This window comes from Mustelus asterias, chromosome 3 (assembly GCF_964213995.1).
Source record: "Mustelus asterias chromosome 3, sMusAst1.hap1.1, whole genome shotgun sequence".
NCBI lineage: Eukaryota > Metazoa > Chordata > Chondrichthyes > Carcharhiniformes > Triakidae > Mustelus > Mustelus asterias.
In genome coordinates this window covers 124,811,078-124,837,996 of record NC_135803.1, presented here as the reverse complement: position 1 = coordinate 124,837,996, position 26,919 = coordinate 124,811,078, and the positions used below count along the sequence as shown (strand labels likewise).

Below are 26,919 nucleotides of genomic sequence, written 5' to 3'. Positions count from 1 at the left end.
AGATTTCCTAATGCAGTCTCTCTGGTAGCAGACATGACAGGGAATCTCACAAACAATTTTCATTTGCATTTTCTAGTTTGAATTCAGCTGACAGTCCCTTTGAACTTTAGAGTTCAAATATTCAAAATCTGGAACATTCCATTAACTCTCTTATGATATACAAAATAAACAACTCTGTTTGAATCAAGGTTTGTTGTAAAATTCATGAGAAAGGACAGCTTTTAAAAACAAGGACACTAAAGGGCTATACGAAAATCTTAGAATAGATACATTGATATTATAAAAGATAAGCACTAAATTCTAAGGTTATTGACAAACATTTGGATTAGTTCTGAGGGTTGCAATCTTTATTTGGTGCATGATCCAAAGGATATAAAAAGTAAGTTGGAGGGGAACACACTGGGCAAGACATACACTCTAAGTAAACCAAAAAAGATGGTGGCAGGAAAGAAAGAGTAAGAAGATTTTTTCTGGAATGCCATTTTGCATTCTCTCTTAGGTGTTGATTTTGGCACCCTGGTGCTCATGTTTTAAAAAAACAAATATACCTTCCAACAATTACACAGTGGGTTACAGTCAGTGACTTGCATGGAGTCTAACAACCGCATGAAAACTTTCCAACTCACATAGTCATAAAAAGAAATGCACTGTACAAGCAAAGTACTTGATGGAACAGAGTAGAAAATGAATACAAGTGAACAGATTTGTCTTACAAATCTTCAGAGAGAAACAAGAAAGGAATAAATTCACCAATCAAGATTGTAAATGCAAAGCATAAAATGGTTTGTTTACCACAGATACAATTGTAAACCCAGCCTCCCATCCATTGACTCTACCTACACTTCCCGCTGCCTCGGCAAAGCAGCCAGCATAATTACGGATCCCACGCACCCTGGACATTCTCTCTTCCACCTTCTTCCGTCGGGAAAAAGATACAAAAGAATGAGGTCACATACCAACCGACTCAAGAACAGTTTCTTCCCTGCTGCCATTAGACTTTTGAATTGACTTACCTTGCATTAAGTTGATCTTTCTCGACACCCTAGCTATGACTGTAACACTACATTCTGCACCCTCTTGTTTCCTTCTCTATGAACGGATTCCCTCATTTGAGTCCCTCATTTGGAACTGAACAGGTAACCATGCAAAATCCCCTATGCTTTTCGACCTTTAGCTTTGCCCACTTTTATTCTTAAAGTATAGAGTGCATTTAAATTGAAATGTTTCTCTCTTTCCTCACCAAAAAATACCTGGTTTCATCATTTTAGGTTTCTTCCCAAATAGTTTTAAATATACATCAGATACAGGAATTCAAACACCCATCAATTATTTTCACTTTCAAGCATATTCAGGTTATAATGTGGTTTCATGGTTGAGATTCAAATGAACTTATAGAAAAATAGGATGTTTTATTTTTCAAAGTTGCTTGTGATCTTTAATCATTTTGAACAGATTTCAAAGTCTTACTTTGTGTTACATTGGATAACTTTTTCATGCATGAAGAATCCATTTTATTTTGCAGATAAGAACTAGTTCTTTACACTTAAATCAAGTTTGCTTCAATGTTAACTAAGGTCAGCATTTTTAGTTTGGAAATTATATGTAATGGATTATTTCCTTCGTACTGTTGCTCCTGGGACTGCTGTGTGACAAAAGAGGAGTTGCTGTTTTTTTGAATAATGGTGTTGGAAATACACATCATGACCACCAGTATCTGAAATATTGTCGTGCTCAGTGAAGGTGTGTCCATACAAATATGCATATGAACATATGAAAGGAGCAAGAGAAGGCAATTTGCATCCTTGAACATGCTCTGCCATTCAATCAAATTACTGCCTCAATTTCACATTCTGCCCACATCCATTAACCTTTCTTTTGCTTGTTAGTCAAGAATCAATCTATAAAAAACCTTAAAAAGTATTCATTGACTTTGCCTCCATCACTCTCTGGGGAAGAGAGTTTCAAAGATTTATGACCCTCAGAGAAAAATCTTCTCATCGTTGTCTTAAATGAGTAACCCCTTCTTTTTAAACTATGGGCCCCAGCTCTAGTTTTTCCAACAAGGGAACCATCCTTTCAGCATCCATCCTGTCAAGTCCCCCCAAGATCTTATTTGTTTCAATAAGAGCACCTCTTGATCTTCTAAACTCCAATGGATATAGCCCCAGCCTGTGCAACCTTTCCTCACAAGATAACCCCTCTCATCCCAATTCACAATTTCAAGCTTCCTGGGAAGCTTCTGGAATTGTCTTCTATATTTTAAGCTGGACACTCAGAGGTGCCTAAGATGGCTGTCAGTGGGTCAGGTGCCCTTGCTTCCAGAAAGTTCTAATTGAATCACCCTAGTTGGGGGATTTCTCCCTGGAATAGACATAACGAAATGAATGTTATCTGCAACAATGTGGAATTCACATCTGCCATCGTTTAAAGTTTGCTTAAAACATAGAATCAATGGACTTCTAGGTCAGAATTTTACAATCCCTCCCTCCCACCAAGACTCTGGCGAGGGGGAAGCATAGTAAGAAGTTTAACAACACCAGGTTAAAGTTCAACAGGTTTATTTGGTAGCAAAAGCCACACAAGCTTTCGAGGCTCTGAGCCCCTTCTTCAGGTGAGTGCCACTCACCTGAAGAAGGGGCTCAGAGCCTCGAAAGCTTGTGTGGCTTTTGCTACCAAATAAACCTGTTGGACTTTAACCTGGTGTTGTTAAACTTCTTACTGTGTTTACCCCAGTCCAACGCCGGCATCTCCACATCAGGGGGAAGCATGACATTGCAAGGACAGGATTCCCTCTGGGTTTCCACCCACCCTGACCTTGCAGCGATTTTACGCTGGGTAGGTAAGATCTCAGACAGGAGGAGGCCTGCCCTTGAAGTTGAAGTCCTTAAATGGCTGTTTACTGTCCAACCTCTATTTTTAGGCTCGTAGATGAATTGAAGCTCATGGGGGAAGCCGTAAAATAAAGAAAGTTAGATCTTGGGCAGGTAGGGGTGGGCGCCTTTATCAGAAGCTCCCTTCTGACTGGGGAGCACTCCCCCTCTGGCTCAGTGAACAGTTCCTGTGACTTGGTCTCAGGCAAGTTGATCTAGAGGTACATTTTGAATCATGTTCCAAAGTAACTGGGGCTGATTGTCTCAAATCTCAAATAAAGCTGCCATTTTCCTGCACTGAAGTGCAGATTTACAGTGCTGAGGTGACAGCTGCTCACAGCCTTTTTTTGGCTGTTTCAGAGATTAGGCTTTTTACAAAGTCGGTATAATCATTCAACCTTTAAAGGAGGAGTTTTTTCTGTTCACAGACTTACTGCCAGGGAAACTTTCAGCTTTTCTACCCATTAATGTTTTTAATAGGCTCAAGTAAATGTTTTTAGTTTATCGTGATTATAGATTTGTGCAATAGTAACTATATTTTGCAGGCACACAATTTTATTAACTTCAGAGCACAAATATTTCATTTTCAAATTTTCTTTACTCAAGTATTCCCATTAAAAAGTTACTATACAATCTGCCTCACCCATCCTTTCAGGCAGCGTTTTTTAAGTAAGTTTTGTAAGATTCAATATGACAATGTCCAACACCACAAATTGATTTTTATTCAAAAGTGCAACCAGTTCATGCACTACCTCTTGTAGAAAAAAGGCTTTTTGGTATCACTCTTGATTGGCCTTCAGCTCATGCAGCTTTTTCTGGGACTCTCCCACCTCAGGTAATTTGTTTGATTCTATCTACCGTATCAAATCCTTTTAGCCTTTCATACTGAACTGGTCCAAACAAAATGGTCCGAGAGCATTTAGCTTTAATCTCTGCTCAAGCCAGGTCTCATATATCATACTGTTAAGTTACCTTGAAGATAGGAATTGGATGGGGATTCACATATTTTAAAAGTTGAATGTTAAACAAATGACTAGAAGCCAGAACCCTTTCAATGAAGTCAAACAAAGTGGACAGGCCTGTGCTATTTGTCACTGGAATTTTGCTCCATAAGATTATATTTATAGTAATAGAACATGCTGAACTCTACTGTACATTAAGGTGTGTATAGGTACGTGATAGAAGAGCAATTTTGCAACACTGTGATAACATTCAAATTACTACTCAAGTTTATTACATTAAAGCAGAAGCAACAAAAAAAAATACAGCCAAATAGCTATTTCTTCTGTTTTCTATAATCTTGTGAAATTTACTACCACAAAGTCTATCATACAGCATGTCACAACAACTTATGTCACTAAGTTATGATATTTTACAGTCAACAAGTCTTCATAGAAGTAACAGTAACTAACACAGGGGATGGAATCTTCAACCTTGGTGCAGCAGGAGATCAGCCCACTCATTATACGCTGCATATGATTTTTCTTTCTATTAAAGGTAGCAGAAAGATAAGTCAGGTGAAGTGTATGATGGGTGACTGTTCCCCCCTTTGAGCAGGAGTGCTCCTTCCAGTACCACAAGGAAAGTTGTGTCCTCATTGCCGGACGGTTGAAAACAAACTGAAAGATCATGTTGTGCAGTGTGTCAGCCAATAAGCTTGAGGCAGGGTGAGATTTATGGCAGGGTTCAAACAAAGTCCATTTCTTCAACAGAGTCTAAACAGTGCACCATATCAGGCTGTCAACATGGTCTATTTCAAATGTCTACAAAATATAGAAAGCATAATTCATGAACAAAACTACAGCAAGTCCTCTCAACAAAAGCACGGAGATTTCTCCAGTCAAATGCTGTGAGTGGAGGACAGCTGCATACGAATTGGATGTGTAAAGTCGATCCCACTCACTTACAACAGTGCAGTTTCTGAACGTGATTGATGAGTGGGTGGATCACCCAATCATCTCCATGATGACCGGGAAAACGATGTGCCACCACAAAAAATGGGAGAGGGAAGGAGGCAGATAGTAACAGGAAGGTGTATCATTTTATTTGGCTGCTAATTGTGCCAAAGAATTATGTTTCATTGCGGAATGTTCCTGCCAATATAAAGCAGCAGATCCTCTAGTCTAGGTCACCAGAAGCCACATCACAGGAGATCAGCACATCCATAATGTTAATTTTTCTCACGTTCTTTTAATGGACAGGATCCATTAAGTTTTAATGGCTACTTTCCACATTTCAAATGTCTTCAGACAAGGCACTGTTTGTCGATTTCTTGAGAAGATATACGTATTGATTCAGCACCAGAATAGTATTATTTTCAGACAGAACTTCTTCCACCTCAGAAATCATATATCTAACTTTTGGATAACACTGGTCCCCATCTCGAATCATCGAGGTTTACAGCATGGAAACAGACCCTTCGGCCCAACTTGTCCATGCCGCCCTTTTTTTTAAAACCCCGAAGCTCATCCCAATTGCCCGCATTTGGCCCATGTACCTCTATACCCATCTTACCCATGTAACTGTCTAAATGCTTTTTAAAAGACAAAATTGTTCCCCCCTCTACTACTACCTCTGGCAGCTTTTTCCAGACACTCACCACCCTCTGTGTGAAAAAATTGCCCTTCTGGACACTTTTGTATCTCTCCCCTCTCACCTTAAACCTAATATCTTCAAGCTCTCTTCCACCCTACTCATGCTCTTGCAACTGTTGAACTCTCATGGATAGCCAAAATATTACCTACTGTTAAGCAAGCGAGATTGTGAATCACCACTGCACCAACACTGTCATATGTAGTGAGAAAGCTTCTGTTACCAAGTATAGATGTAGATAAAGGAACAATTTAAGAGTGCAGAGACATGAATTGAGGTCAACAGCATGACTTTTTTTAATGGATACCTCATATGCCTGAACAATTTGCTGCAGCAAATTGTGATTAGATCTGTTTTTCAGGAGTGGCAGCATGGACTATAAATGGAAAAAAAAGAAGCTATCATAACAATTGAGAGCCAGTGGCTGCAAATCTCTAAGATCAACAATTATATGAGAACTAAAGATTAGATATTGTTTGTCGCAAACTAAAGGAAGTGAGATATTAGAGTGGACAAATGACAATTGTAGGTTTTAAGTCATTTTAAAATTACAGCACTAACATAAAAAGGAATAGAGGAACACCTAAAACTGGTGAATATAATGAGCAAATGAAACATTTCATGAGATAGCTTTGAAAAAGATTTGCACGTTTTGTTAATCCTATTTAGATAGTTTGATCAAGAAGAACAAATAATCATTAGTTTTTTTCTTGAACATCTAATTTTTAATAGTATACTTTTTAAATTCATCTCATTTTTTTTCCTTTCAAGGCATTTATGCTTTGACTATCAACTGAAGATGCTGCTAGGCAATAAATTCAAAAATCTACCACATTACATGGACATATAACATTTCAATAACTTATGTATGAGGATGTTTTCTCCATACAATCTAGCTATTTAAGACAATAACTTACCTGGTGTAGGTCACCACCAACTGAGCGATCATGAACAACTGTTACTGTGAAGAGCAAGAAGTCAAAGCTCTGCTTTAAAAGGATACGTCCAGGGACCACTGGCTTCCTATTCACTAATGCAAAAGATAGTTCTGTTTGTAGAAAAATCACAGAGGACTTGATGATATGTTGTCCAAATCGGAGAGTGGCCATTTTATGTTTCAGATAAATCCAGAATATTCTACAAAAAAAAAGAATAATAGTTGGAGAAAAATATAAATCCCAAGTGCAAGTGATAACTGTATTTAAACTTCCATCAAGCAAACCACTCATAAATCAAAACAATTCTTCACAATCTGCAGACGCTGTACTACATTCTGAATAAAGCTACCATCACCAGCTCTCCCCTGACCAGCATATCTTTTGGGCTGTAGGAGGAAACCACAGCACCCTGAGGAAATGCATGCAGACACAAGGAGAACGTGCAGCCTCTGCATAGACAGTGACCCAAGCTGGCAATCGAACCCAGGTCCCTCGTGCTGCTGGGCAGTGGTGCTAACCACTGTGCTACTGTGTCGTCCTTCATGTGTGGTGGAAAGCTAGCACAAATAAGTACAAATTGAAATCAAGGTCCTGAAACTGCCATTGTTACAACTATGTGACAACTTCAATACATCGGTGAGGAAATCTGTAATTTTCTGCAATCACAGGATGGATTTGATGCTCCCCTACCTGAGAGTTCAAAGGCAGGGACCACCAGTGATTGGCCTACCTACCCCCAACTATCAGAAATTTTATGGGGCCAAGGAGAGACGTTGGGCAGCCCGCCCACCCTTGGGGCTATTGAGGCTCATAGGCGGCTAATTATTGGCCCCTGAGGGTTTCTATCCAATCCCCACCAATATTTTCCCTACAGCGTGGGGAGATCGATGCCATGCAGGAAGCCTGGCAGCTTGAGTTGCATGGGCTGGTGAATGGCAGTTTGTGCCCATCATTGGGAGCATCCAGCTACTGCCCCCACCAAAGTCAACCCCTGCATTAACCTTCCCCACCCCCTGGACCTCTTGAACTCAACATCCCAAATCCCTCCCCCCCCCCCCCCCCTTCAGCATGTTGGGACTGCCTGTAGTCCCAGCAATGGCCATCTCACCCAGCTGGTGCAGCTGGGACTACAGAGCTACCTGCCATCTGATTGGGATTTCCTTCCCACCTTAAATCAATTAATCTTGTTACCAGAGTTAAATTCCTGTGGGGCAGCTGTTACGAACACAGACAGGCTCCTCCCTGACATTTTAATAAGCAGAGGTGGGGACAGTGGCGCCCAGTAAAAACCACCCTCGCATGTAAAGCCCAGGAGAATTATATTTATTATGACTGTACATTGACCCATTGTCAGAAGTTTCAAATGATCGTTCTTATTTTCAGATTTTAACAGGATTAAATCTGAAATTACAGACTACAGGCTTGACTTTTCCATTTTAAACATGCATGGAGCAAGGTGAAGTGAGGCGAGAGTAAATGCCCTTGACATCAAGGCAGCATTTGACCAAGTGTGGCATCAAGAAAGCCTAGCAAAATTGAAATAAATGGAGATCAGGTGTAAACTCTCCACTGGTTGGAGCCATGCTGAGCACAAAGCAAGATATTTGTGGTGCTGGAGGCCAAAAATCTCAAGTTCATCGGGTCATGTCAATCATCTCAGTCCCAGGAGTTCCTCAGGGTAGTATCCTAAATGCAACCATCTTCAACTTCTTCATCAATGACTTTCTCTCTAACAAATGACTGCAGTGTTCGGTAGCATTCATAACTCCGTAGATACTGAAGCAGTCCACTTTCACATGCAGGAAGAGCTGGACAGCAGTCATTCTTGGTCTGATAAGTGGCAAGTAACAATTTTGCCGAACAAATGCGAAGAAATGACCATCTGTAACAGAGAGGATCTAGACATCTCTCCTTGATGTTCAATGAGAACACCATCGCTGAACCATCACCATCAGCATCCTGGGGCACATCATCCTGACTTGCAGCTATATCACTGTTCCTTCACTCACTGGATCAAAATTTTGGAACTCCCTTTCTAATGGTACTGTAGATATATCCTCAAAAAGGCGCTTTTCAAAGGCAATCAGGCATGGGCAACAATGCTGGGCTTGTCAATGATGCTTACATCCCATGAAAGAATTAAAAGAAAATGCTTTACAACTTGCTTAGCTAATATTTTTTTCAATGAAGATGCAGCAACTATATCCTGTAATAATTTGGATGAAAATGTTCGTTAGGATTTAAAATGTGAGAGTTAATTTACTTTGTTTCCTGACTGTTAGAAGAGTTTCTCTTATGACAATATGAACATATTTCAAGCTGTGTTGGCCAAAAAGATCAATAAATCCAGTTCTTTGAGAAGATGGAAGGACATTCAAAGGGCTTTTCCTTTAGAACAAGAGAATATAGAATTTTCTGTTACTGCAATTAAAAACACTGCATTTCCTTTCAGTGAGTCATGTCATTTTACAAGCTCATTTGAATATTAACTGAAACTCCAGGACCTGAAACATGTATATAAAGTTACATGTTTTGTGCTCAGTGTTCACAGCTGTTTCAAAAACACATCCTTAAGTCTACAAAAATATATCCAAATAACTTCATCAATACTTTTGCAGAGTTCTTCATCCTTCATTCAAAAAAAAACATGCAGGGGGCGATTCTCCCACCTCACCGTGCTAATTGTCTAGCGCAGCAGGATGGGAGAATCATACGGCCGGGCATGCTCGGGATTCATGCATGCATTCCTGCTGCGAGCGCATCTCCCAGCGCCAGATTTCTGGCGCCGTCAGATCTGCGCAGGAAACCGTTGGGAAGACCAGGTAAGTAATTTTAATATATTTTAAATCTGCTTTCAATATAATTAGCAGGCCCAGGACTGAATTCTCCGGGCCCCCTAGCATCTCCCACCCCACCAGAGTGCTTCGCTCCAGCGGTGATTACACTAGCTCCCACCTTTGGGAACTAGCGGCCCGACCCACTAGAGTGAAGAGGAGTCAATCGGGGCGCCCCCCCAAGGGTTCAGGTGGCAAGGTGGTTGCCCCCAAGGGCATGGGCACCCTGGCGCCAGCCTTTGCCTCCTGGAAGTGCCCAAGGGGCAACATGCCCATGCACAGGAGGCATCTTGGCACTGCCCATCGGGCATTGGGCAGTGCCAAGAGGGCAGGGCATATGGGGATGGAGCCGAGGGGGTGATCGTTGGGGGGGGGGGGGCTCCCGCTCCGACTCTGCAATTGGGAGCGTGGTAAGGCCACACTTGGAATACTGTGTGCAGTTCTGGTCACCCTATTATAGAAAGGATATTATTAAACTAGAAAGAGTGCAGAAAAGATTTACTAGGATGCTACTGGGACTTGATGGTTTGAGTTATAAGGAGAGGCTGGATAGACGGGGACTTTTTTCTCTGGAGCTTAGGAGGCTGAGGGGTGATCTTACAGAGGTCTATAAAATAATGAGGGGCATAGTTAAGGTAGATAGTCAATATCTTTTCCCAAAGGTAGGGGAGTCTAAAACTAGAGGGCATAGGTTTAAGGTGAGAGGGGAGAGATACAAAAGTGTCCAGAGGGGCAACTTTTTCACATAGAGGGTGGCGAGTGTCTGGAACAAGCTGCCAGAGGTCGTAGTAGAGGCAGGTACAATTTTGTCTTTTAAAAAGCATTTAGATAGCTACATGGATAAGATGGGTATAGAGGATTATGGGCCAAATGCGGGCAATTGGGATTAGCTGAGGGGTTTAAAAAAAAGGGCAGCATGGACAAGTTGGGCCGAAGGGCCTGTTTCCATGCTGTAAACCTCTATGACTCTATGACACCCTGATCCAACCCGATCCAATCTGACTAACCCCTACCATCCGACTTTCTCACTGACCCCTTGACTCGACCTGATTAGCCTCCAATATCTTATTCTTCCTGAGCCGCCGCCCCCCCACCCCCGGCAAATCAGACCTGACTACCCCCACTATCCAATTACCTCGATCCCCTGATTCCCCTCAACACGATTTGACAAGCCTCCATCACCCAACTCCCTCTGAACCTGGTTCGACCTCATCACCCTGCTATGCTGCCATTCACACACGCATCTCCATTCAGGACGGTCGCCTCAGCACCTCACTGTACCGCAAGCCCACGGATAACCTCATGATGCTCCACTTCTCCAGCTTCCACCCTAAACACGTAAAAGCCATCCCCTACGGACAAGCCCTCCGAATACACAGGATCTGCTCGGATGAGGAGGATCGCAACAGACACCTCCAGACACTGAAAGATGCCCTCATAAGAACAGGATATGGTGCTCGACTCATCGATCAACAGTTCCGACGTGCCACAGCGAAAAACCACACCGACCTCCTCAGAAGACAAACACGGGACACGGTGGACAGAGTACCCTTCGTCGTCCAGTACTTCCCCGGAGCAGAGAAGCTACGGCATCTCCTCTGGAGCCTTCAACATGTCATTGATGAAGACGAACATCTCGCCAAGGCCATCCCCACACCCCCACTTCTTGCCTTCAAACAACCACACAACCTCAAACAGACCATTGTCCGCAGCAAACTACCCAGCCTTCAGGAGAACAGTGACCATGACACCACACAACCCTGCCACAGCAACCTCTGCAAGACGTGCTGGATCATCGACACGGATGCCATCATCTCACGTGAGAACACCATCTACCAGGTACACGGTACATACTCTTGCAACTCGGCCAACGTTGTCTACCTGATACGCTGCAGGAAAGGATGTCCCGAGGCATGGTACATTGGGGAAACCATGCAGACGCTACGACAACGGATGAATGAACACCGCTCGACAATCATCAGGCAAGACTGTTCTCTTCCTGTGGGGGAGCACTTCAGCAGTCACGGGCATTCAGCCTTGGATCTTCAGGTAAGCGTTCTCCAAGGCGGCCTTCACAACACACGACAGCGCAGAGTCGCTGAGCAGAAACTGATAGCCAAGTTCCGCACACATGAGGATGGCCTTAACCGGGATGTTGGATTTATGTCACATTATCAGTAACCCCCACAGCTCGCCACAGCTTTCCCCCTGATCTTGCATAATATCACTAGCTGTTCTGTCTGGAGACAATACACATCTCTTTAACCTGTGTTTAATGTTCCCTCCACCCACATTATCTGTACCTTTTAAGACGTGGCTGGCTGTAGAGATTTGCATTCTAATTAGTATTCTGTAACTTGATTTCTGTGTCTGTGTACTGTTGGAGAACAGATAACTACTCCATCTGACGAAGGGGCATCGCTCCGAAAGCTTATGGTATTTGCTACCAAATAAACCTGTTGGACTTTAACCTGGTCTTGTGAGACTTCTTACTGTGCCATTCTACCTACCAGCCACCCTATCCCCTCATCCACTTATCTCACCCACCCTACTTACCTTGCACACAGCTTTCCCCCTGATCTTGCATAATATCACATTCACCAATTCACTAACGCACTGAGAAGCTTTGGGATATTTAAACTTGTGCCGTAAAGAGGGGAATGCCTTTTGATAGATTCTCACCACTGCTCCTTCTGATGTTCCCTGCGCTGAGTGAGCTTTGCAGGATCCTCCATCAGAGGATTGGCCAGAAAAATCAGAGGAAGGTAGGTAGCCAGTTTCCAACTCTAATTTGAAAATTTGGGCCAATTAAGCATTTTTCTATATATTATTTTCCGTCACCTGACATCCATACAAGGTGTAACAAATTTGCCAAGCAACATTTTCTATCCTGAATTTGTACAAAGCTTTACTTCTGAAACAGATTTGACAGGATTTTCACAATGAAAAAAGCACTTTAGATTAAAAACACATGCCCCTTAAAAGCTAAACATTGACTTTTGATAAACACGAGGAAACCAATGAATATTTTTGATGAATTTCAATCAATTATTCCTTTCCTGAAAAGATTAAAACTGAGCTTAATGGGAAATAAAACAGATGTAACTCAGATTTGTACACAATCTTGACAATTGGTTCTCTATGTCAGAAGGCAATAGGGTGTAGTCGAAAATTGCCTACTTCCACCTAAATGCATGTGTGTGGACTCTTTTAACATGGGGTGGTCATTACACCTCAACCACCACACGGTCCCAGCAGAGTGAGGTCTTGGTCCAGTGGCAGAGAAATCCAAGACAACTGGAGACCAGGTTCTGCTGTAGGCTGGGGACAAACAAACAGAGAGAGAGACAGCCTGGAGGTGGAGAATCTTTGGAATTCACTGGGATGCTATATAAATGCAAGTTGTTACTGTTGTTGTTCAACCAAGAGCACTGAAGTCTTCTCCTTCAATTTCCAGGCAAAATGAAAGTCATATTATTGGCCATTTCTGAGAAATATGGGCCAAATATGGAAAATATACCCAGCTTTTTTTTTGCTTCTACCATTTTTAACAGATGTTCATCAAGAGATCCATTGAACCTTCAACTGAGATCCACTTATTCTTCCCAATATCACATGCAACATTCTTCATTCCCTGGCCTCAATTCAACAAGCATTATAAAGAGAAAAATGTAAAAGTTCACCAAAATTATTTCACAGGTAAGAATAATATACCTCTTCAATATGCTGATGTTTGTCCTGTTATACCCACTTGAATAGATATGTAAGCTTACAGACAGAATTTTCACAGGGCATGGGGACAGAGCACAGGCAAGCTTCTTCTTTGCGATGACAGAATCGTTCGACCTCGTGTTTTAAAGGAAAATCTGATGTATGTGCCAATTGTGTCAAACGTGGCTGCTCTTGCACGGTGTCTCTTACTGCTCAAGAATAAATAATGATACATACAGGGTACTACTGTTCAGCAGTCCTTCAACCACAAAGAGAGCCAAGAGGTCAGATAGCATCTACCTGAAAAAAGTGAAACAATCTCAATGGTTCAGCAAGCAAAAGAAAAGCTACAAAGCACAACTGATCCACAAACTTACAACACAGAGACTACTAATCCACAAACTTACAACGCAGAGACTGGACAAAGATGGGGCGGGGGGGGTGACATGGCGACTGTGGGCGAGGGGTTGCTGCCTCAACCTCAGTTCCTACTTCTCAGGAATATCCTGTTAAAAAGGGTCCACATACTAATGAGATATGAGGAAATGTTCAGGATCAGGCCTGATAATAGATGCCTATGATTCTATGATTCTTTCTCAGTTAAATAAACTGTGAACAAGCACAATGTAGGTCACAATTAAGCAATGATCACTAGGCTCAAGAAACTGCCAGGCTGCCAGAGTGAATGAACCGCCACCTGGGAATCCTGTCCCAAATTAAAATCAAGGGTACAGTCTTTTCTTCCGACTCAATCTCACGGATTAATATGTACTGAAACATCATCCAAGAGTTTCAAATGCCTGTGGCGTGTTTCGTGAACGCGTGAAAATAGCACTTCCAAATGGTGTGTCATACCTCTGCACATCTGGAATTCGTTGTTATTAAGGTGAAGGGTTGTGGGGCCACTTGCCTTCAATTAATGGCCTAGAAGAGTTTGTTAATGGGCTGGGGACAACCAGAAGGCAATTGTTAAATCACAGGTCGGTAAAAGCAAACAGTCTGCTGCACGTCAGTGTTTAGATGTTTGGAGCAATCTGTGCAGCCATTAAGGGGTGTTTCTGCCGAAGTAAAATACACAGCAGGTTGTATATCATTGACTATTTGCCTGCACCAGAAGGTTACTGGTCCTCTGACCTCCTGACTGCTCTATTCTGCAAGACAATAGTCAGTTCAGTAATAGCAGTCATGCTTGAACATTGCACTTCATTGTCTGTTTCTGCCTCTTAGCAGTGCCCGGTGTCACTAATCAGGCATCAAACTTGCCTCAAGCCCAAATAGGGAATCTGTATTTTAAGGTAGTGTTGCGTTAGTGATGCCTGACATAGACAAGCCCAAGGTCTTTCAGACAGCGAGTTCCAGACCCTTACCACCCTCTGGGTGAAAAGGTTTTTCAACATTTCTCTAATATTGCTACCAATTATGTTAGGGTGGCACACTGGTTAGCACTGCTGCCTCACAGCGACAGGGACCTGGGTGCAATTCCATAGCTTGGGTCACTGTCTATGTGGAGACTGCACGTTCTCCCCGTGCCTGCACGTTCTCCCCATGTCTGTGTGGGTTTCCTCTGGGTGCTCCGATTTCCTCCCACAGTCCGAAAGACGTGTTGGTTAGGTGCATTGGCCATGTTAAATTCTCCCTCAGTGTACCTAAACAGGCGTCGGAGTGGGGCGACTCGGGGATTTTCACAGTAACATCATTGCAGAGTTAATGTAAGCTTGTAACACGAATAAACTTAAACCTCTGCCCCATTTAGTACCCTCTCTGCTATCTTTTCTATCTCGGCTCCTCATAATTTTATACATCTTAATTAAACATTCTCTGTTTGAAAGAAAACAACCCTCGCCTATTCTATCATTTCCTCACAACTGAAATTCTCATTTTCTGGCAACATCCTTGTAAATCTCCTCTGTATCCTTACATGTAGATTGTTTTCTTTTTCATTCTAGGTCTCTGAAAGACATCTTTTGTGTTTTTTATACCTGTGACACCATATAATCGTTGTTCTTCTTTGCATTCTCCTCATTCCTATAGTCAGCTCACCCTAGTGCAATGACATACATTTTTCATGAAGGAAAACAAAAGGGGGAAATGGTTTCCTTTTGTACGTACTGTACAAAAGAACAGATGGTCAAAAATGAATTACAAATGAGTTCAGGTCCCTCAATTAAATCTGAATGCACCCTAATCATTAATTTACATTGGAGATACCTCTCTGTAAACAACGAGACATCTGTATATTTTAATTAATCTATTATTTCAAACTATTTGAAAAAGTTAGACTTTTTTTAAAGACGCCATTTAGTCCATGAAGGTCTCGGGTTCAAATTTTAGTCTGTATTGTGACACCCAACATGAGTTTGTGGTAGTGTGAGTTTTAAAGCTGGATGCAGCATTCCTGGACTAAACAAGGCAATATAGGGATGGAATTCTCCTAAAGCACTGCCATACTTGGGAAAAGCATCTACAGAAAAGTAAACCAGTGAAAGGACTCTCTGCAGAATTCAGGATAGAGAAATTTGTTGAAGAAGAACGGATTTTCTCCATCATTTGTTCAGAATGCATGTGAAATAAAGGGAGAATACAAGTTGAAAGTTGGAAAAGAATAATGTAATAGTTTAAGCTGCATAGGCAATTTCATACTCCTCTCTGAAGACAAGAGAAGACTATAGTTTAGAAGGATAGTTATGTTAGACTCAAAATGTTAATCCTGTTTCTCTCTCCACAGATGCTGTCAAGCCTATTGAGTCTTTCCAACACTTTGTTTTTGTTTCATAAATGTTGGAAAGACCAGTCACACAATATCATAGAATAGAATCATAGAATCCCCACAGTGCAAAAGGAGGCTTTTCCCCGTGGTGGGGAAGTTGTTGGAGAAGATTCTTAGAGATAGGATGTCTGCGCATTTAGAAAGGAATAAACTCATTAACGATAGTCAGCATGGTTTTGTGAGAGGGAGGTCATGCTTCACTAACCTGGTGGAGTTTTTTGAAGAAGTGACCAAAATGGTTGACGAGGGAAGGGCCGTGGATGTCGTCTATATGGACTTTAGTAAAGCGTTTGACAAAGTCCCTCATGGTAGGCTGGTGAAAAAGGTTGGATCTCATGGGATAAAGGGGGAGGTGGCTAGATGGGTGGAGAACTGGCTTGGTCACAGAAGACAGAGGGTGGTAGTGGAAGGGTCTTTTTCCGGCTGGAGGCCTGTGACTAGTGGTGTTCCGCAGGGCTCTGTATTGGGATCTCTGCTGTTTGTGATTTATATAAACGATCTGGAAGAAGGTGTAACTGGGGTGATCAGTAAGTTTGCGGACGACACAAAATTGGCAGGACTTGCAGATAGTGAGGAGCATTGTCAGAAGCTACAGAAGGATATAGATAGGCTGGAAATTTGGGCAAAGAAATGGCAGATGGAGTTCAATCCTGATAAATGTGAAGTGATGCATTTTGGTAGAAATAATGTAGGGAGGAGCTATACGATAAATGGCAGAACCATAAAGGGTGTAGATACGCAGAGGGACCTGGGTGTGCAAGTCCACAGATCCTTGAAAGTGACGTCACAGGTGGAGAAGGTGGTGAAGAAGGCATATGGCATGCTTGCCTTTATAGGACGGGGCATAGAGTATAAAAGTTGGGGTCTGATGTTGCAGATGTATAGAACGTTGGTTCGGCCGCATTTGGAATACTGCGTCCAGTTCTGGTCGCCACACTACCAGAAGGACGTGGAGGCTTTGGAGAGAGTACAGAGGAGGTTTACCAGGATGTTGCCTGGTATGGAGGGGCTTAGTTATGAGGAGAGATTGGGTAAACTGGGGTTGTTCTCCCTGGAAAGACGGAGGATGAGGGGAGACTTGATAGAGGTGTATAAAATTATGAAAGGCATAGATAGGGTGAACGGTGGGAAGCTTTTCCCCAGGTCGGTGGTGACGTTCACGAGGGGTCATAGGTTCAAGGTGAAGGGGGGGAGGTTTAACACAGATATCAGAAGGACATATTTTACACAGAGGGTAGTGGGGGCCTGGAATGCGCTGCCAGGCAAGGTGGTGGAGGCGGACACACTGGGAACGTTTAAGACTTATCTAGACAGCCATATGAACGGAGTGGGAATGGAGGGATACAAAAGAATGGTCTAGTTTGGACCAGGGAGCAGCGTGGGCTTGGAGGGCCGAAGGGCCTGTTCCTGTGCTGTTTTGTTCTTTGTTCTTTGAGGCCATTTGGCCCATCGATTCTGCACCGACCACAATCCCATCCAGGCCCTACTCCTGCAACCCCACTTATATTTATCCTGCTAATCCCCTTGACACTATGGGTAATTTAGCATGGCCAATTAACCTAACCCGCACATCTTTGGACTGTCGGGGGAAACTGGAGCACCCTGTGGAAACCCATGCAGACATGGGGAGAATGTGCAAACTCCACACAGTGACCCAAAGCCAGAATTGAATCCGGGTCCCTGGTGTTGTGAGGCAGCAATGCTAACCACTGTGCCGCCCCGATGCATTAAGGAACCTTAAGTTGAACTTCAAGAATAAATGACGTGTGGTAAAAGTTAATAGGAATTGATATACAAATGAAGAAAGCAAGGGCTGCAAAAGTCTACAACAGAGCCAGCAGCTTTCTAAGGGTACAAAGCCCAGATAATGGAAAGGACACATTAATGCTGCAATCCTTTGAAATATGGGTAATCCTCTGTGTCCTAAGGTCTATATAGAAAGTATTAAATAGTTGCCTGAAACGCTAAGAACCAGAAGAATAAACTCAGTAAGATAAGTAAATGGAAATCCTAATACTTTGGACACATAAATGGAGGGAAAGAAAGAGAAGTTGGATTAAGTAAGGACATTTATAATATGCCTTTCATAATGGCAGGATGTCTGGAAGTGCTTTATGGCCAATGAAGTGCTTTTGAAATATAGCCATTGAAACAATATCAATGCAGCCACTGAAACAGAAAATGTGGCAGCCAATTTGCACACAGTCTGATCCCACAATTAACAATTAAATGACCATCTGCTACAGGATTTTGGTTGAAGGATTAATGTTAGCCGGAACACCAGGAGAATTTTTCTGTTCTTCTTTAAATTGAGCTGTGTCATCTTTTATGTCTATCTGACTGGACAAATGGGGACTGAGATAATTGCAATGATTGGCGACCACCAGTTTAATGACAGCAACTATTTATTAACTAACTCAAACTATGTACAGAGTACATCAATATGCTTTTTCTCCATTTAACTCCAGGCTCGATTCTGATGGTAAAAGCCAAAAAGATTAGCCCACGCTCAGCCCCAGGATTCACAAACCCCTGCTCCATTGGGTGATTGGGTTACATGATCCTCTAGACACACTCTTAAAGGGGCTTGACACTACATCTCTCCCCTTTTAAGTCCTGTATTATACAATTCCTTGAGAAGTGAAATACTTACACAACATTTAACAATAATAAATATTTTTAACAATTCATCAGAAACTCTCACAGGGCACTTTTGCTTTCTCAGAGAACGATGTAGCACAGCTGGGTGTGATTCAACAGCAGAGGTATATTGGGTTGGACCTCCTTGAGCCTGACTTTTTTGTACAGGCACATGGCTTTCCTCTGTTTCACTGGGATCAACACTTGGTTCTGCAACAGGCTGACTTGCCCTTTCGTCCTTTGACCACCGACAACACTACTAAAAGGCACAATTGGAGTAAACTGCAACACTTGTTCTTGAGGCGACTCTGGTCTTCTTAAATGATCTAAGTGCTTCTTTAAAATTTTGTCCTGAACTTCCATTTCATGGGACACTGGGCTGGTTCTGGCCACAACAGCACCTGGAACCCAATTTCGTCCATTCCCAAAGTTCTTTTTACATACACTGGATCATCTATCTAGAATGATCTCTTGACTCTTGTGAATCATGGTTCCTTTTCTGCATATGCTGCCTTGACTCAAAAGGAGAGCATCTATCTCCACTTAGAGAGGCAAGGCTTGATCAGGAATAGTCAGCATGGCATCATCAGAGGGAGGTCGTGCCCATCAAATTTGATTGAAATTTTTGAGGAGGTGACTAGGTGTGTAGATGAGAGTAGTGCAGTTGATGCAGTTTATATGGATTTCAGCAAAGCCTTGGACAAGGCCCCTCATAGGAGACTTGTAAAGAAGGTAAATGCACGTGGGAATCAGGGTAATTTGATAAAGTGGATTCAAAATTGGCTCAGTTGTAGGACATAGAGGGTAATGACAGAAGGCTGCTTTAGTGACTGGAAGCGAGTGTACAGTGGTGTTACACAGAGATCTGTATTGGGTCCCCTATTATTTGTCATTTATATAAACAACATAGGTGACTATGTGGGGGGTAGGATTACTAAGTTTGTGGATGACACAAAGATTAGCCAGGTGGTTAATGGTGAGTCTGAATGTCTTGGGCTACAAGAAGATATAGGCAGAATGGTCAAATGGGCAGATAAGTGGCAGATGGAATTTAACCCTGAAATGTATGAGGTGATACTCCTTCCAATGAACGACATGACACTAGGAAGTTCTGTGAAACCAAGGGATCTTGGCATTTTTGTCCATAGATCTCTGAAGATGAAAGGGCATGTTAGTCGGGTGATGAAAAAGGCATATGGGACACTTGCCTTTATCAATCGAGGCATAGATTACAAGAGCAGGGAAGTCATGTTGGAGTTGTATAGAACTTTGGTGAGGCCACAGCTGGAGTACTGTTTGCAGTTCTGGTTGCACATGATAGGAAGGATGTGATTGCGCTGGAGGGGGTGCAGAGGAAATTCACCAGGATGCTGCCTGGGATGGAATATTTATGAAGAGAGATTGGATAGGCTTTGGTTGTTTTTGTTGGAGCAGAGAAGACTGAGGGGTGACTTGATCAAGGTGTAGAAGATCATGAGGGACATGGACAGAGTGAATAAGGAGCAGCTGTTCCCCTTCGTGGAAGGGTCAGTCACATGGGGACATAGATCCAAGATGTGGGCCAGGAGGTTCAAGGGGGATGTGAGGAAAAACCTTTTTTACCCAGAGGGTGGTGATGGTCTGGAATGCACTGCCTGGGAAAGTGGTCGAGGCGAGTTGCCTCACATCCTTTAAAAGGTACCTCGATGAGCACCTGGCACATCATAACATTCAAGGCTATGGACCAAGTGCTGGTAAATAGGATTAAGTGGGTGTTCAGGTGTTTCTCATGTGCTAGTGCAGACTTGATGGACCAAAGGGCCTCTTTTGCACTATGACTCCACCCTACCTGCCAAACTTGGAACTGTGATGTGGAGATGCCGGTGTTGGACTGGGGTAAGCACAGTAAGAAGTCTCACAATACCAGGTTAAAGTCCAACAGGTTTATTTGGCAGCACTAGCTTTTGGAGCCCCAAGCCCCTTCTTCAGGTGAGGACTCGTGTTCACAAACAGGGCATATAAAGACACAAACTCAATTTACAAGATAATGAGTGGAATGTGAGTCTTTACAGGTAATCAAGTCTTAAAGGTACAGACAATGTGAGTGGAGAGAGGGTTAAGCACAGGTAAAAGAGATGTGTATTGTCTCCAGCCAGGACAGTTAGTGAGATTTTGCAAGCCCAGGCAAGTCATGGGGGTTACAGATAGTGTGACATGATCCCAGGATCCTGGTTGAGGCCGTCCTCATGTATGTGGAACTTGACTATCAGTCTCTGCTCAGCGAATCTGCCGTGTGTCGTGAAGGCCGCCTTGGAGAACGCTTACCCGAAGATCAGAGGCTGAATGCCCGTGACTGCTGAAGTGTTCCCCGATTGGAAGGGAACACTCCTGCCTGGTGAGTGTTGAGCAGTGTTCATTCATTCGTTGTCGTAGCGTCTACATGGTCTCACCAATGTACCATGCCTCGGGACATCCTTTCCTGCAGCGTATCAGGTAGACAATGTTGGCCGAGTTGCAAGAGTATGTACCGTGTACCTGGTGGATGGTGTTCTCACGTGAGATGATGGCATCCGTGTCGATGATCCTACACGTCATGCAGAGGTTGCTGTGGCAGGGTTGTGTGGTGTCGTGGTCACTGCTCTCCTGAAGGCTGGGTAGTTTGCTGCGGACAATGGTCTGTTTGAGGTTGTGCAGTTGTTTGAAGGCAAGAAGTAGGGGTGTGAGGATGGCCTTGGCAAGATGTTCGTCTTCATCGATGACATGTTGATGGCTCCGGAGAAGATGTCATAGTTTCTCGACTCCAGGGAAGTACTGGACGACGAAGGGTACTCTGTCCACCGTGTCCCGTGTTTGTCTTCTGAGGACGTCGGTGTGGTTTTTCGCTGTGGCATGTCGGAACTGTCGATCGATGAGTCGAATGCCATATCCTGTTCTTATGAGGGCATCCTTCAGCGTCTGTAGGTGTCTGTTGCGATCCTCCTCATCTGAGCAGATCCTGTGTATACGGAGGGCTTGTCCGTAGGGGATGGCTTCTTTAACGTGTTTAGGGTGGAAGCTGGAGAAGTGGAGCATCGTGAGGTTATCCGTGGGCTTGCGGAAAAGTGAAGTGCTGAGGTGACCATCCTTGATGGAGATGCGTGTGTCCAAGAATGCAACTGATTCTGGAGAGTAGTCCATGGTGAGTCTTGAATGTCACCCAAGCACAACACAACGCCATCCGTGCTCTCAAAACCAACCGCAACATTGTCATCAAACGCGCAAAGGAGGGGCCACCATGATACTGAACAGAACGGATTACTGCAAAGAAGTGTACCGACAACTGAACAACCAGGAACACTCCAGACAGTTACCCACAGATCTGACCAAAGAACGCACCCGTCAACTCAACGGACTGATTAAGACCTTTGATCCGGACCTTCAGAGCACCCTCCTTGCTCTCATCCCACGTACTCCCCACGTTGGAGATCTCTACTGCCTCCCGAAGATACACAAGGCAAACACACCCGGCCGTCCCATCGTATCGGGCAATGGGACCCTGTGCGAGAACCTTTCTGGCTACGTCGAGGGCATCCTGAAATCCATTGTACAAAGAACCCCCAGCTTTTGTCGCGACACTACGGACTTTCTACAGAAACTCAGCACACACGAAGCAGTTGAACCAGGAGCACTCCTCGTCACAATGGATGTCTCGGCACTCTACACCAGCATCCACCATGACGACGGCATTGCTGCAACTGCCTCAGTACACAACGCTGACAACTGCCAATCTCCAGCTGCAATTCTACAACTCATCTGCTTCATCCTGGACCACAACGTCTTCACCTTCAACAACCAGTTCTTCATCCAGACACACGGAACAGCCATGGGGACCAAATTCGCACCTCAATATGCCAACATCTTTATGCACAGGTTCGAACATGACCTCTTCAACGCACAGGACCTTCAACCAATGCTATACACTAGATACATCGATGACATTTTCTTCCTTTGGACTCATGGCGAACAATCACTAAAACATCTATATGATGACATCAACAAGTTCCATCCCACCATCAGACTCACCATGGACTACTCTCCGGAATCAGTTGCATTCTTGGACCACGCATCTCCATCAAGGACAGTCACCTCAGCACTTCACTTTCCCGCAAGCCCACGGATAACCTCACAATGCTCCACTTCTCCAGCTTCCACCCTAAACACGTTAAAGAAGCCATCCCCTACGGACAAGCCCTCCGTATACACAGGATCTGCTCAGATGAGGAGGATCGCAACAGACACCTATAGACGCTGAAGGATGCCCTCATAAGAACAGGATATGGCATTCGACTCATCGATCGACAGTTCCGACGTGCCACAGTGAAAAACCACACCGACCTCCTCAGAAGACAAACACGGGACATGGCGGACAGAGTACCCTTCATCGTCCAGTACTTCCCCGGAGTGGAGAAACTACGACATCTTCTCCGGAGCTGTCAACATGTCATCGATGAAGACGAACATCTTGCCAAGGCCATCCCCACACCCCCACTTCTTGCCTTCAAACAACCGCACAACCTCAAACAGACCATTGCCCGCAGCAAACTACCCAGCCTTCAGGAGAACAGTGACCACGACATCACACAACCCTGCCACAGCAACCTCTGCAAGACGTGCCGCATCATCTCACATGAGAACACCATTCACCAGGTACACGGTACATACTCTTGCAACTCGGCCAACGTTGTCTACCTGATACGCTGCAGGAAAGGATGTCTCGAGGCATGGTACGTTGGTGAGACCATACAGATGCTACGACAACGAATAAATGAACACCGCTCAACAATCACCAGGCAGGAGTGTTCCCTTCCAATCAGGGAAACTTCAGCAGTCACGGGCATTCAGCCTCTGATCTTCGGGTAAGCGTTCTCCAAGGCGGCCTTCACGACACACGACAACGCAGATTCGCTGAGCAGAGACTGATAGCCAAGTTCCACACACGAGGACGGCCTCAACCAGGATCTTGGGATCATGTCACACTATCTGTAACCCCCACAACTTGCCTGGGCTTGCAAAATCTCACTAACTGTCCTGGCTAGAGACAATACACATCTCTTTAACCTGTGCTTAACCCTCTGTCCACTCACATTGTCTGTACCTTTAAGACTTGATTGTAAAGACTCACATTCCACCTATTATCTTGTAAATTGAGTTTGTGTCTTTATATGCCCTGTTTGTGAACACGAGTCCTCACCTGAAGAAGGGGCTTGGGGCTCCGAAAGCTAGTGCTGCCAAATAAACCTGTTGGACTTTAACCTGGTATTGTGAGACTTCTTAACAAACTTGGAACTACCAGGATCAACCTACCCTCAAACTCTGACTCATAAGCAGCTCAGCAGGAGCTATTCCAGTGGTCATATGTGGGGTGATCCTGTAAGCGACAAGGAAGTGTGGATTTCATCTCGAACACCTCCAGCCATTTCAAGTGGGCATTCACTCGTAACAGGAACATTGTACATAGTCAACATGAACTTGCACCCGTGGCCGACCTGGCCATTCCCAGGGATGTTCAGGGACTGTAACAAGTAACGTCTGTTGTAGCTGGCACTGGTTACACTGTTTCACAATATTTTCAATGTCAGCATCTATGCCAGGCCACCACATATCTTCATTTCTGACACCCCTGGATGGGCATTATGTAATTCTTAAAGCAATGACTTTCTTCCAGGTACAGAACGACCATTCTCGCGTCCCACTGGATGGCACCATCCTCACGACGAAGTTAATCTCTTCTTGTTTACTAAGGCTTCACCTGTTCCGTAGCTCTTTCATTCCACCACCCATGTAGTATCGTATTTTTGATTCTTGATGATAGTGCGTTTCGATTGATCCTAAACTTTATCTGTGTGCCGTTACAGGCAATGTATCTGGAAATGGCCATAAATTAGGAGAGGAGAATGAGCAATGAGATCTGATAGTCCTCATACACCAGTCACTGAAGATAAGCATGCAGGTGCACTTGACAGTTAAAAAGGCAAGTGGTATGTTGGCCTCCATAGCGAGAAGATTCGAGTACAAGAGCAGGGATGTCTTGCAGCAATTATACAAGGCCTTGCTAAGGCCACACTTGTGTGCAGTTTTAGTCTCCTTTTCTGAGGAAGGATATTCTTAATCCAGAAGTATTTGAGGAAGGGTATTCTTGCTCTAGTAGGAGTGCAGCAAAGGTTTATCAGACTGATCCTTGGGATGGCAGGACTGACAAGTGAGGAGAGATTGAGTCGGTTAGGATTGTATTCGCTGGTGTTCAGAAGAATGATGGGGGGAATCTCATAGAAACCTATAAAATGCTAATAAGACTGGACAGTTAGAAACAAGATTGATGTTCCTGATGGTGGAGGTGCCCAGAACCAGGGGTCACAGTTTGAAGATGCAGGGTAGACTGTTTAGGACAAAGATGAGGAGATATTGTTTCACCCAGATAGTGATCGGCCTGTGGAATTTACTACCACTGAAAATAGTTGAGGCCAAAACATTGTATTATTTCAAGAAGCAGTTTGATATAGCATTTGGGGCAAAGGGTTCAAAGGATACATGAGCGGTGGGGGCGGGGGGGGGAATCAAGATTATTGAGCTGAATGATCATAATGAATAGTGCAGTAGGCTCAAAGGACCATACAGCCTCCTCCTGCTCCTATTTTCTATGTTTCTAAAGTTTAAGACCATTTCAGTCTCCTAAGTTACTGGAGGAATTGGTGTGCTTTCTGATAACAGGAGACGACTTAGGATGTCTGCATGGGTTGTGTGTGCCCCTGGTCTGTGTTCAAAAGTGTACTCATAAGCCACCAATATCGATATCCATTGTTGTATTCTGGCAGATACAATTGGGGGAATTGCTTTGTCTTCCTTAAAAAGCCCTAACAGTTATGAAAGTGAACTGTCTCCCATTGACATGTTGGTGACATTTTTTAATACTGTAGATCACAGCTAGACTTTCCTTTCCAATTTGAGAATACTCTTTCCACATCTGAAAGTGTTCTTGATACGTATGCAATGGGTCTCTCTGACCTATCATCCATCTTATGGGATAACATAGCTCCCACACCACACAAGGATGCATTACAAGTGAGAATCAACTTTTTAGTGGGGCCAAAATGTACAGGCATGATGATTGAAGTGCATGTTTTACTAGTTTGAAAGCTTCTTTTTGTAGTGTTTTCCAGCACCACCTCTGGTGTTTCTTCAATTGTACTTGCAAAGGTGCCAGCAATGTTGATAGACTTAGGAGGAACCACCCATCGTAGTTGACTAGCCCAAGAAAGAACTTGAGTTCTAAGGTGTTCTTAAGAGTCAGTGCTTCGTTAATGATGCTTACTTTGTCCTCCATAGAATGTAACCCCTGTGCTTCCACTCTATAACCTAGATAAGTCAGCTCATTTGCTTGGAAGGCGCACTTTTCTCTCTTCAGGTGTATTCCTGCTTTTTGAAATCTCTTCAAGATTTTGTCCAGATTGGCTCAATGCACTTCCTCAGTGGATCCTGGTATCAAAATGTTCTAGATAAATGACAAATCTCGGTAAATCCTGCAGCAAACTCTCCACTATACATTGAAAAATGGCACAAACCGACAGATTGTGTACCAATGTAACCCGTTGTGCGTGTTGATGGTGATGTACTCTCTTGTCATCCAGCTCTAATTGTTGGCAAGCATGGCTCATATCCAACTTGGTATACGTTAGACCCCCAGCCAACTTCACGTACAAATCCTCTATTTTGCGAATGGGGTTCCTAATCCAGCTTCACAACCTGGTTTACCATCAGCTTGTCTGGTTTGAATACTGGTGCAATAGGTGCTGCCCACTCTGAGAATTGCATGGACCAAATGATGCTCAGGTATTCTAAATGTTTAACCTCTGTTTCAACCTCTTCATGTAAAGAGCAGGGCACAAGTCGAGCCCTATAAAATCTCAGGGTAGCTTCAGGATCAATATGGATCTTTGCCTTTCAATCTTTGATCCTCCCCACCTCTTCGTGAAATACTTCTTGGCATCTTCTGGGGACTTCATGCAGGACCCCCTCATTTATTTTAAATATATCCATCTCGTTTAATTTGATTCCCTGGAGCCATTCATGCCCCATCAAACTTGGTCCTTGGCTTGAAACCACAATCAACGGTAGCTGACAGGAGTCATGGTCATTCCTACGATTTGAATGGCTTCACCAGTGTGTGGTTAGCTTGGCTTTGGTGTTCTTCAACCTCAGAGGTTGAGCCCAGTATGTTTGTTCTCCAACAACTGTGGCTGAGGCCCCCTTGTTCATGTGCATCTTTAGTGGATGGCCATTCACCAAAAACACCACTGTCATTGGGGCTACTTTATGTTATTCATTGACAAAATGTTTTGTTCACCTTCTGGACGACTCTCCCTATTCTGTACTGGAGCTGGATTATTCACTCTGTTCGTACTGGGCAGACTACTACTGCTTATTGCTGCACTTGTGCTTTATATGCCCTCTTTTCCTACATGCAAAGCATTCTGCTTCTCTGAATCAGCACTCCTCCTGGGAGTGATTTCCCCTTGCATCAGTAGCACTCTGCATTACTCCTAGACTGTTGA

At 43.7% G+C, this 26,919-nt stretch overlaps 1 protein-coding gene across 9 annotated transcripts in view; it reads right to left on the bottom strand.

Annotated features, from left to right (window-relative positions):
• The window catches only part of fhit (fragile histidine triad diadenosine triphosphatase), a 1,076,873-nt gene that overhangs the window by 782,962 nt on the left and 266,992 nt on the right, over positions 1 to 26,919 (bottom strand). For all 9 annotated transcript variants that reach the window (XM_078209531.1, XM_078209536.1, XM_078209533.1 and 6 more), the window contains one exon: positions 6,466 to 6,599. In XM_078209531.1, coding sequence (XP_078065657.1) covers positions 6,466 to 6,599 — 134 coding nt within the window. The remainder of the gene's footprint in view (positions 1 to 6,465; positions 6,600 to 26,919) is intronic.